At 39.5% G+C, this 12,125-nt stretch overlaps 1 protein-coding gene across 1 annotated transcript in view; it reads left to right on the top strand.

Moving 5' to 3' along the window:
- The first annotated feature begins 1,858 nt into the window (after window positions 1–1,858).
- The window catches only part of INVS (inversin), a 97,703-nt gene continuing 87,436 nt past the window's right edge, over window positions 1,859–12,125 (top strand). The window contains exons 1-2 of the mRNA XM_009078294.1: window positions 1,859–1,964; window positions 11,175–11,341. Of these exons, the coding sequence (XP_009076542.1) occupies window positions 1,859–1,964; window positions 11,175–11,341 (273 nt within the window). The remainder of the gene's footprint in view (window positions 1,965–11,174; window positions 11,342–12,125) is intronic.

Genomic DNA, 12,125 nt, shown 5'->3' with positions numbered 1-12,125 from the left:
CTCAATGATTTTTTTGAATGTTCTTAGGAATCTGGAGAAGTCCCAGTTGATTGGACACTGGCTAATGTTGTCCTAATTTTCGAGAACGACAAGAGGGATAACCCTGGAAGCTACAGGCCTGTTAGTCTCATTTCAGTGACTGGTAAAATTATGGAGAAGATTATTGTGGGAGTTATTGAAAAACACCTGAAGGACAGCACAGTCATTGGTCACAGCCAGCACAGATTCACAGGGGAACGTCCTGCTTGTCAAACTTTATTTCCTTTTACAGCAGGGTAATCCACCAAGTGGACCGAGGGAAGCCAGTTGATGCAGTCTTTTTGGATTTCAGCAAAGCTTTCACTAGTGTCTCTCACAGTACCCTTCAGGACACAGTGTCTGGCACACAGCTGGATAAACATGTCCTGTGACGGCCACTGTCTCATGGGTTGGGCACAAAGGGTTATGGTGAATGGAATTACGTCAGGCTGGTGACCAGTCACTCGTGGGTTCTGCAGGGCTTCATCTGATGTTCAGTGCTCTTCAATATCTTCATAAATGACTTAGACCAGGACTTGAAGGAATACTAAGCAAGTTTGCCAATACTAAATTGGGAGGAGCTGTTGATCCTCTTGAAGGGAGAGAGGCCCTGCAGAGAGACCTAGGCAAGTCAGAGGGCTGAGCAATCACCAGCCATACAAGTTTAACAAAGACAAGTGGCAAATTCTGCACCTGGGACAGGGCAACCCTAGAAGTACGTACAGGGTGGGGGATGAGAGGCTGGAGAGCAGTGCCATAGAAAGGAACCTGGGGGTCATTGGCAAGTTGAATATGAGTCAGCATTGTTCCCCAAGAGCCAGGAGGGCCATCGTGTCCTGTGGTGCATCAGACACAGTATTGCCAGTCAGGTGAGGGAGGTGATTGTCCCAGTCTGCTCTGTGCTGGTGCTGCCTCACCTTGAGCCCTGTGGGCAGCTTTGGGCACTACAATATAAGGATGTAAACCTATCAGAGCATCCAAAGGAGGGCTGTGAAGATGGTGAAGGGCCTTGAGGGGAAGCTGTACGAGGAGTGGCTGAGGTCACTTGGTTTGTTCAGCTGGGAGAAGGGGGGGCTGAGGGGAGATCTCATAGCAGTCTACAACGTCCTCACGAGGGGAGGCAGAGAAGCAGGCACTGATCTCTCTGGCAACCAGTGATAGGACTAGGGGAACAGCATGAAGCTGTGTCAGGGTAGGTTTAGGTTAGGTGTTAGGACAAGGATTTTCACCCAGGGGGTGTTTGGGCACTGGAACAGCTCCCCAGGGAAGTGGTCATGGTACCAAGCCAGAAGGAGTTCAAGAAGCATTTGGACAATGCTCTGAGTCACATGATGTGGTTCTTGGGACTGTCCTGTCAGGTTAAGGAGTTGGACTTGATGATCTTTGTGTGTCCCTTCCAACTCTGAATATTCTGTGACTCTATACTGCAGAATTATAACAAGTTGATACTTGATAGCAAGCTTCAGTAGTTACTGACTTGAAACATGCATGGCAGCACTCTGAAGAACAGTCTGTCAGGTTTGCAGATAAACATTACCCTATTTACAGGCTTTTGAAGAGCTTATGGACTGAAATTTTTGTTGAAGGCAATTAAACTATAATATATATGCCTATCTTTTTAATGTAGTCTTTTTTTCTGGTGATTTTTGGCTAGAAGTAGATTTAATCCACAGAAAAAAAAGCATGTTCATTCTGTTTTGAAGAGAATAGTTGATTCTCTTTAGCATAATTATAAAATTAATTCTGGTTTATTGTTGTGTTGGATTTTTTTCCTAGAACTGAATTCCTACAAAAAATGTTGGTGGTGCAGATCTGACCTACGGTAATATCTTGAAAGAGTATGAATATTTCAGCAAACTGCCTCTTCAGTGGTTCCTCCTTAGCATCCCAAGTGCATGCTGCTGCTGTTAATGGAGATAAGAGTACCCTCCAAAAGCTAATAGCAGGTAAATGTTTTCATTGGATTACTTTAGAACCGAAGGGTTTTGGTTTTGACTTACAGCTTGGACCTTTAAGGTATGTTTTAATTTCTTGATTATGTGTATTTCTAGAATAAATGTAGCCCTGAAAATATGACTGATTTTTCTTACTTTTTATTGCCTGTTGCCTCTGACTGATAATTCTGTGTGAAGTAAAATAGAAAGTTGGTAAGTGGTACAACCAGAAGAGATATTCAGGACTGCTTTTTCAGGGAGTCAGAAATTCTGGAGAAGTGCTTTGCACTGAAATATTTTGGCTGTAAATCCTTATTTTTGGAGTTGCTTTTGTGGGAAGTTTGATGAACCTGTTTTTACAGATAATTTATTATAGTTAATGAAGTCTCATCACTGTATAGTATTTGTGAATAAAATGAGCCAGTCCTCTTTGTTACTTTGATTCTGATACACTGCCCATGTTTCTGTGGATAAGTTAAAGGTAAAGAGAGAGTCTGGTCCTATTGAAGCTGAAGTAAAAAAAAATTCCCATCCATTAGAAAGCATAGGATTTTGCCTTCCCTCTCTGTCCAGGAATGGTATGACATTCCAAGTTAATAGTTTTCAAAAGCAGTATATATCTGTCTTCCAAAAACAGTCTTGCATGTGTTTGGAAGGCTGCCATACAATAGGTGAAGATTTTGATTTTTCAGAGTTTCTGATTAAATACAATTCTGCCTGATAATTCTGATGTTTTATTTGCCTTTTTTTTGAAAATCCTGTGTTGCCTGATAATTCTGATGTTTTATTTGCTCAGCCTTTTTTTTGAAAATCCTGTTCCTGGAGCTTGCTGGGGTGAAGGACTGTGGGAAAACAAGAAATTGAAACTGTATTTATGCCATTAAATGAGTTTAATGACTGTAAAGAATTTAATGGTAATTACATTAAACCAACAGTCAAGTTTCTTTATGTATCTACTGCTGATCTCTGTTGAAGGCGTGATAGTAAGCTATGAAGATCTGTTGTCTAAGCTGTATAGATAGCAGTAGATGGTTCTTCTTTAAAAAGTGTATCTCATTTTCGCAAAAGATGATTAGAAGTGTTTTGACTTAGACAGGAACAGAATTGAGGAAACTGACTTTATGTTGGACCTGTTGGACCAGGCTCCACTGGTTAAAACAAGTATTTTTTTGTTGGGTCTTCAGTTTGTCATATGGTGGCTCAAATGTATACCATTTGCATTTTATGCTATGTTTGCTCTTTTGTAGAACATTTTATAAACAGCAGATGAGCAGTTGATATGGAGATGCTTCTAGAAATCTGTGGGATGCAACTACAAAGTAGCTTTAAATACTGGGGTTTCTAAAAAAACCTTCTGCCTGCCTGTGGAGGTGGAGAAAAAGAGCCTGAGCTTTCAAACCCTTGCTAACAATCAGAAGCAACAAAGAGTGTTTTGCTAACTTCAGTGTATTTTTGTTAAACTCACAGCCAAAAGATGTATTTTTGAAAACACAAAGGAAAAAGTATTTCCGTGTTGTCAAATACCCCACAAAACAGCCATAAGAACCAGATAAGGAAATTACTTTTCTTTTAATGATGATCATGAAGCAATACAATAAAAATGCTGTGTGTTACTTTTGCATTGCAGAGAAAACTGAACAATCCTTGCAGCCTTCACTATAATAGCAAAATTTGGCCTCTCTGCTTTGCTATGTTTTAGCAGGATATGACACAGACCTTACTTTTGCCAGGACAGGACCAAAAAAAAAAAAAAAGAGCAAGCATTGCCTAGCAGAAGAAGAATGCATCAGAGTAATATTTTTAGCTGTTTACCAGGCACTGTTGAAAGTATAAGCTGATGCCAGAAGCAAATTGAGCAATTGGTGCTATTCACCGAATTTCATGACTGCACTTAGCAGCAGCAGCTAATTCAGGACAGTACTTCAGCATTACGTGTGCTGTACGTGCTGAGTTGTCTAACAACATTTTCCTAACACAGCCAAGCTTTGCAGTTTTGCTTATGTAGGCAGTCGTATATGCAACAATGTAAAGCCTGACTTTCTCCTTCTTTTAGGGAGGGCTTTTTTAACCCCTAAATTCATTATCACTTTTCTCTTGTGCTTTCTGGGAAACTACAGACCAGTCAATCTCACCTCTGTGTCAGGCAAGATCACGGAGCAGATTCTCCTAGAGACTGTGCTAAAGCACGTGGAAAACAAAGAGGTGATTGGTAACAGCCAACGTGGCTTTACAAAGGGTAAACCATGCCTGACAAATCTGTGGCCCTTCTATGACAGGACCACAGCACTGGTGGATAGGGGTAGAGCAGCTGACATTGACTACCTGGACTTATGTAAGGCATTTGACACAGTCCTCATGACATCCGTGTCTCTAAATTGGAGAGACATGGATTTGATGGGTGGACCATTCAGTGGATAAAGGACTGGCTGGACGGTCACAAATGAAGAGTTGTGGTCAGTGGCTCATTGTTCAGGTGGAGGCCAGTGGTGAGAGGTGTCCCTCAGGGGACAGTGCAGGGGCCAGTATATTCAACATCTTTGTTGGCAACATGGACAGTGGGATTGAGTGCACCCTCAGCAAGTTCACTGACAACACCAAGCTGTGTGGGGCAGTCATACGCTGGAGGGAAGGGATGTGCCATCCAGAGGGGCCTTGACAGGCTGGAGAGGTGGGCAAATGCAAACCTCATGAAGTTCAATAAAGCGAAGTGCAACGTCCTACACTTGGGTCACAGCAATCCCAGGCACACCTGTAGGCTGGTCAAAGAAGTGATTGAGAGCAGTCCTGCAGAGAAGGACTTGGGGGTGACAGTTGATGAAAAACTCACCATGAGCCAGTAGTATGCGCTTGCAGCCCAGAAAACTAATCATATCCTGGGCTGCATCAAAAGGAGTGTGGCCAGCAGGTCAAAGGAGGTGATTCTCCACCTCTACTCTGCTCTCATGAGACCCCACCTGGAGTACTGCGTGCAGTTCTGGTGTCCCCAGCATAAGAAGGACACGGAACTGTTGGAGCAAGTCCAGAGGAGGCCACGAGGCTAAGAGGACTGGAGCATCTCCTCTATGAAGACAGGCTGAGGGAGTTGGGGCTGTTCAGCCTGGAGAAGAAAAGGTTGCTTGGAGACCTCATAGCAACCTTCCAGTGTATGAAAGGCCTACAGGGAAGCTGGAGAGGGACACTCCATCAGAAACTGTAGTGATAGGACAAGGAGTAATGGGTATAAATTGAAAGAGGGGAAATTTAGGTTAGATGTTAGGAAGAAATTTTTTACTGTGAGAACGGTGAGACACTGGCACAGGTTGCCCATGGAGGTTGTGGATGTCCCAGCCCTGGCAGCATTCAAGGCTAGATAGGATAAGGCTTTGAGCAACCTAATCTAGTGGGAGGTGTCCCTGCCCATGGCAGGCAGGGTTGGGACTAGGTGATCTTCAAGTACCATTTCAAACCCTTTACATTCTATGATTCTATGACTCCCTATTCAGTTATTAACATAGGAGGGGCATAGAGGCTGGCTAAAAGCTCCATTAGAGCAGCCCCTATAACCTCTTTGGTGATTATACCTTTTCCCATCTCTATCTTGGTGGAGTCTGTGTGACTGTATACAAACATACACATTGTATTTGCATATAGTTATGAGGATGGATGGATTTTAAAGAAACAGGTGTTTGAGATAGTATGGTGTGCTCTGGACACTGTGTTCCTTTTGACATCCTTTGCCAGAAAGGCACAGACAGAGTCAAAGGTAAACAGAAAATTTATTTAGAGAAAGGGGACTGTAGTACAAAGTGTCTCTGTATGTTAACCACTGCCAATGCTTCGTTACAGGGCTTTCTAAACTGCCTATGGGCATGAGGTACAGTACATGCCAAGTGTTAATTGTATGGCCAGTGTTCTAACCAATGTGAGCTATTTGCATTGCATGAGTTGTCTAGTACTGTATCACATTGTTTTACAGTTGTGTGTTCTCAGGCTTTGGGGGATGGTGACAGGTTTTTTTCTTTCCTGTGTTTTATACAACACTGAACTTGCCTTTAATTAACAGTTCTTCAGTGTTAAAACCCATCTGCATGATTTTAATCCTGGGCAAAATAGGAGCAAAAGTTAATTTTGTGTTTGGAGGATCATTTTGCGTTTAACACTTTTATGCAGAGTTTTGGGAAGATGCATCTAATTGTTTTAATTGTTTATAGGAACACAATTATGTTTATAATAGTCATTATACTGAAGTGTCTGTTCAGTCCAATTCTAAACCCCTTATTATGCATTGCTTGCATACAAATGCTTCTAAATCTGTGATGTGATGTTTCGCTGTAAATGTTGACTAAAATCTGGGTTACAAATATGCAGTTGCATGTTTTTGTTTGAGTCACCTCTCTGCTTCTCTCTTCCCTGTTTTGCATTGTGGGAGGTTGAATAAAGCTCAAATCAGATATTGCAGAAGGCAAGATTCTTGGAAGCGACAAGAGATGGTCTGTCGCTTAATAATTAAGCAGGATTCACATCCTCCTGCTGCCTCTTCTCCTTTTTCTGGTTTGAAAAATGCATAGAAATGTCAAGAGTCTGATAGGACTGCTTGCCTAGACTGTGGGGAAGTGATGAGGTATGGATACGAGAGTTAAATTCTGGAAGAGAGCCACTTGATTCTGTGGTGTTCACGGCCTCAATTGGCAACAAGCTTATGGAATTCATACTCTGGTGGTGTGAGGATGTTGATCCTGAAAGGGGAGGGATCAAACTTCCTTTCTTAGACAGATGTGTGAAGAGAATTTATTTTTGCCAAAGCATATTTTAGGTACACTAATATGTGAATGTTTCAAAGGCTACCTGTGCTTACTTGATTCCAGAAAATAATGTACTGCAGCTGTAAAGTCCACAAAGTGTTGTGATTAGTGAATCTCATCAGCTTAGTCCCCCTCTTAGCACCTGATGGTGAAACAGTAGCTCCTGGTCCTTGTCTTAGCCTGAGGGCAGAGACGCCCTTTTAGGGAAATGTCCACGGGACTTTTAACCATTCTAAGGGCCTTAGAATCTTGTAAGCAAAAGGAATAATAACAAGAAGAAACCTAGCACTAGCTGAAGATAGTTTCTTTACCTTAAAAACCAGTGCAGGAGCTTCAGGCAAATTACTGGCATCAGGTTTTTAAGGTCTTGCTCATTTTTCACTCAGACTGTCTGCAGTCATGGAAACTCTTTGTCATCAGCTACATCACTTTCTGGGAGCTGTAAATGAAAATAGATGTCTGTTGTTCTACTTAGGTGGGTTGCCACTTGAGCTTTAGGCCATTTTTGCTTGTCTTGACCTCACCCATTTTTTTGTTTTAGTCTCTACCTTTTAAATATATATCCTCTAACATTATGTAACAGAAAGGCAACTGGAATTTGAGGGAGAGGTACTGATTTTGCGTACTGCTGATTTAAGAATGAATGTTATCTAAGCATAAGCTACGTGCGTCTGTCTTACTGGAAGAAATGCATGTTTATGTATTTATTTTAAAAATATATGTGGGTGTGCAAGTCCCATCAGCTTCAACAAATTTAAGATGCTATTGAAGCTACGTTAACACTTAGCAGTGAAATGTGGTTTAGTGACATCTAAATTACCATGTTGAACTAAGATTGGAAGAACACCTGACTACACTTAGCTAATTAGGGAAACTGGCTTGTTGGCTGGGAGCAGTGGCACCTGAAATTAGGCTTTGGAGCTCAGTGTCTGCATATTGCTGCACTGGGCTGCATGGGTGGTCTTAATGGCCTTTGGTGTTGCTGTGTTCTGCTGAATGGAAAAAGCAGTTATTGTTAGCTTAAATATTGAGGTGTAAGACATTGACAGCCTCGCACTAGGTATGTATTACTTTTTAAATACTTTTTTTTCTATTAGTAGAGGAAAGAATTACCTGCATCCAGTTTGTAATGAAACTTTAATGCTGTGTAATGGAAGTCTATCAAAAGTTTTTACAAGTTAGGGCAAATAAAGAATTTTGGATTCCTCTATTTAAATCAATGTTACATTTGGAATTATTTCCTTATGCGCATGGAATTAACTAAACATGTGACATAATTTTTTTTATATATACACTGCTTTTTAATGCACTTAGGAAATATTTCAACTTGTAACTTTGAGCTGAAATAAACATTTATGGTCTTCAATAATAAGCTAATAAAGAATTAGAGTCTTCAATAATGAAATTAAGCTGCAACTTAAATGAGTACTTAAAGGCAATACATTAGCTTGTGTCTCAAAAACTGTTGATAAAAATTAGAATTTTAAAGTGGTGTCAAATATGTAAATAATGTTAGTAAAAATTACATATTTTTCACATAAAAATGTAGTTATATGGAAATAAATAATAATCCAAAGGTGTTTCAACTTACACAGCTTTTAACTCCGTTAGAAACATTTCAAGTTATTTTTGTAAGTTTTTAAAGTTATGTTTAAAACTGCTTCCATAAAATAAAGCTTTTTTGCTATCAATTGTTTTGATGTGAAGCATAATGAATAAGATACAGCCAATACTTTACCTTCTCCTATTCTAAGCAGAGTTCAGCCCAGATTCTAGCATGGGTTTTCTGCAAACCTGCACAGAAATCACCTGAGTAAGTTTACAAGTATAGTTTTCTATGATTTGCTTTATTGTTTGATTTTTCTTTGATATAAAAATGTACTTTGGTCGTTTATTTATTGGAAAAATCCAAGACTTGGCTGTTACACTCATTATGAGAAGGTTTCTAAAGGAAAAAATGAGGAAAAGCTGACAATGCTTCATGCAGTTCCCAGTGGTATATCTACAGAAGATAGAATTCTAGCTGGTTTCTACCTTCATTCATGCAATCATATGGTAGGAAAAGATGATATCCTATTCCAACTGATTGAAGTTTCATAGAAATTCAAAACAAACGTAGGTATTTTTCTACATATGTGGAAGTCTAAAAAAAATTACGTAGACAAACTTGGCTGTCGTATTTTAAACAAGGTGATTGATCATGTGGTGAGAATGTGAAATCCATGGAAGGGAAGGCATTGATATGGGCGATGCTTTTTTTCTGTGTTTTGTATTCTGATGTCTATGGAAGCCTGTAGGTGGAGAAGTGGTGATACACATTTAAAAGCCAAAGCAGAAAACAAGTATTTGATTTGATTAAGATTAACAAACTTGCCATAATCAAGCTTGAACACACACACACAAAATAACTCAAACCAAAAAATGCTTAATGGTTGCAATTACAGGTCTAAATAAGAAATGACAGTCCATTTTGTTCCTGTGTGTCTGACGAGGTGGTGGTATGCGTGACATGCTAAAGGAGATTGGGGAGTATGAATTGACAGGAAACAGTAGTAATGAAGGTTACTGTCATAAGTTTTGGGTGAATGTCTATCGAGGATATCATCCTAAAACTAAAACGTTAGAAATATGTAGCAGGCTGGCAACAGACATTTCCGTGAACCCAGAACAGAACCAGCTCTTGGGTTGCTCTTGACTGCTATGTAGGACCTGAATCAGTGTTACTAAGTGAGGTTTTGTAACTCTTCGCCAAAGTATACCTGAACTAGCAACAGCAGCCAGTTGGGTGTGAACTCTTAAAAATGGTGAAGGACTTTGAAATGAAAACTCTTCCTATGAAGAATCTGAAGAGTCAACTCCTTGCTTGCAGCCTGAAGCAAATGCAAAGGCACTTGACAAAAGAAAGGTCTAGGGAGGTCAAAGCGAAATGAGCAGGCTAAACAGCAGTGTGAGGGTGGGTATTGAAAAGCAAGAAGGTGTTCATAAAACAGCCTGTGTCTGAGGAAGGTAGATGGCAGGTCAGTAAAAGACTTTTTACTTCTTTTTATGAGTAATTTGCTAGAGGCATAAAAATTAGTTGTAAAACTGGTGGATTATCAAGGTGAGGTGTGGCAGTCAGAGAAAACAAGGCCACAGGTGAGGAATAAAAATGATTTTTCTCTATCTGCATTATGGAAGAATTTGGAAATGTTCTTAAACTGCTTTTTGCAGAGCAAAAGGAATTTTCTCAATGGAAATCAGAATTTCAAGGCAAGAGAAAGTGTAACAGAATGAGTAATGTGATTAACGTGGTATTCGGTCTAGTTTTAAAGGAACTAAGAAGTGGAGTGAGCAAGTAAACGATTGCTTTAACTGACAATGCCCTACTTAACAGTGTTTTTTGTAAGAGGCTTGATTGGTAAGGAATGAATTTGAGTTCTTGATATTCCACTTGATTCATAGTTAATCTGCTTAATTATTCTGCTGGATGAATCAATAGAAATGATAATTAAGAATACAATTATTGGATATGTAGGTAAGTATAATATGCTGAGAGAGAGCAAAGACTGTGTAAAGAAGCAGCATGCCTCTGCTGGAGTTTTTTTGTAGCATCAAAAATCATGCAGACAAAGGAATAATTAAAAAGCAAAACTAACTTACTGTAAAGTTCAGTGTTCCTTGAGTAATTGTAGACAATATTGCTACATGGGAGATCTGGAGAGCTGGGATGCATAGGGTAATTGATACCCATGAAGTGAAAGGTGCTAGTCTTTATGTGGTGATTTAATAGGGGTATGAGACTTTATAGTGAAACTGTTTTGTTTGCTGTTGGGTTTTTTTTGACTGTGAATAGTGTTTTGATAATTCTTTTTAAACAGTATCTCAGACTTCTTATTTAGCTAAATACTGCATTACTAACCTTATCAGCCTAAGAAAGCTTGAGACGTGTTTGAGTAGTTTCCATATTGTAAGGCGCCATGAAGTAAATAACAGTATTGTTGTAATATTGACATTTATGCTTTTAAAATAAATCTTGCTGTGAGTAGGCTTCAAAGCTTCCTTTAGTTACAGTGTTTACAGATTTCAGAAGGACTATTTTATGTGCTGTTGATAATTTTTTAAACTCATCTTCGCAGCCAAGATCTCTAACTATTTAAAAATAATTCATAATTATCCCACAGCAGAATGTTACTGGTGGTAGGTGTATTTATGAAACTAATGTTTCCTGAATGTATTTTTTTTTGTAAATATATTTTGAAATGTTCTGTAAATTTCAGTAAAAGCAGGGTAGAAAGTAGTAACTTTGAGTTTATCATATACTCCATTATTTTGATCACCCTGCTCATATTATAATATCTTCTTAATTAAAAACTGCTACTTTTAGTTGGATACTAATAGACTTAACTGTTTTAAATGAGCTTGGTTTTTTGTTTGTTTATTGGTTTTTTTGTCTTTTCTTTAGGAAACTCTGAGCTGAAGGATAAAGAGGACCAGTTTGGAAGAACTCCACTTATGTACTGTGTATTGGCTGACAGGCTGGACTGTGCAGAGGCATTGCTGAAGGCTGGAGCCGATGTTAATAGAGCTGATCGCAGCCGAAGAACTGCTCTTCATCTTGCTGCACAAAAGGTAATTACCTCACAAGTGCTCAGCCAGTGTGTAAACTTCACTGGATTATGCAACAGGCTGTCAGTCATTCACAGGCATTCACTACAGGTATGAGGTAGGTTGACTTTGGCTGGACACCAGGTGCCCACCAAAGCCACTCTATCACTCCTCTCCTCAGCTGCACGGCAGGGAGAAAATATAGCAAAAGGCTCATGGCTCAGGATAAAGACAGGGAGAGATCACTCAACAGTTACCATTACTGGCAAAACAGACTTGACTTGGGAAAATTACTGTGATTTACTGCCAATCAAATCAGAGTAGGATAATGAGAAATAAACCCAAATCTTAAAACCATCTTCCCCACACATCTCTCTTCTTCCTAGGCTTAACTTCACTCCTGAATTCTCTACCTCATCCCCAGTGAGAGGTGCAGGGAAACAGGGGTTGTGGTCAGTGCATCACATGCTGTAAATCTCTAGAGGGTTATTTTGTAGTGCTTTTACTGAGTGTATTTGTAGCTGTCTGCAGAGACAGTATAACACGTTGCTGTTTAAAGACTTTGTACTTTCTAGGAAAAATAGTCCTTGTCTATTTTGGGATAGACAGTTGTATTAAAGACTGAATCTTGTACACTCTGATATGCCTTAGGATGTTACTATTACTTTCAGTGGATATAAGGCCATACACTGTTAATTAATAATGCTGTGTCTAAGAATTTATATATTCTTGGTATATGGAATACCAAATAATTTTCAGGCTCAGGAGGGAAATGCATTACTGTCTTTTTCCTTCTACAGTCTCAGTC

The sequence above is a fragment of the Acanthisitta chloris genome, unplaced genomic scaffold, assembly GCF_000695815.1.
Source record: "Acanthisitta chloris isolate BGI_N310 unplaced genomic scaffold, ASM69581v1 scaffold5027, whole genome shotgun sequence".
NCBI lineage: Eukaryota > Metazoa > Chordata > Aves > Passeriformes > Acanthisittidae > Acanthisitta > Acanthisitta chloris.
The sequence above is the reverse complement of the archived record's forward strand: the minus strand, read 5'-3'. Positions and strand labels throughout refer to the sequence as shown.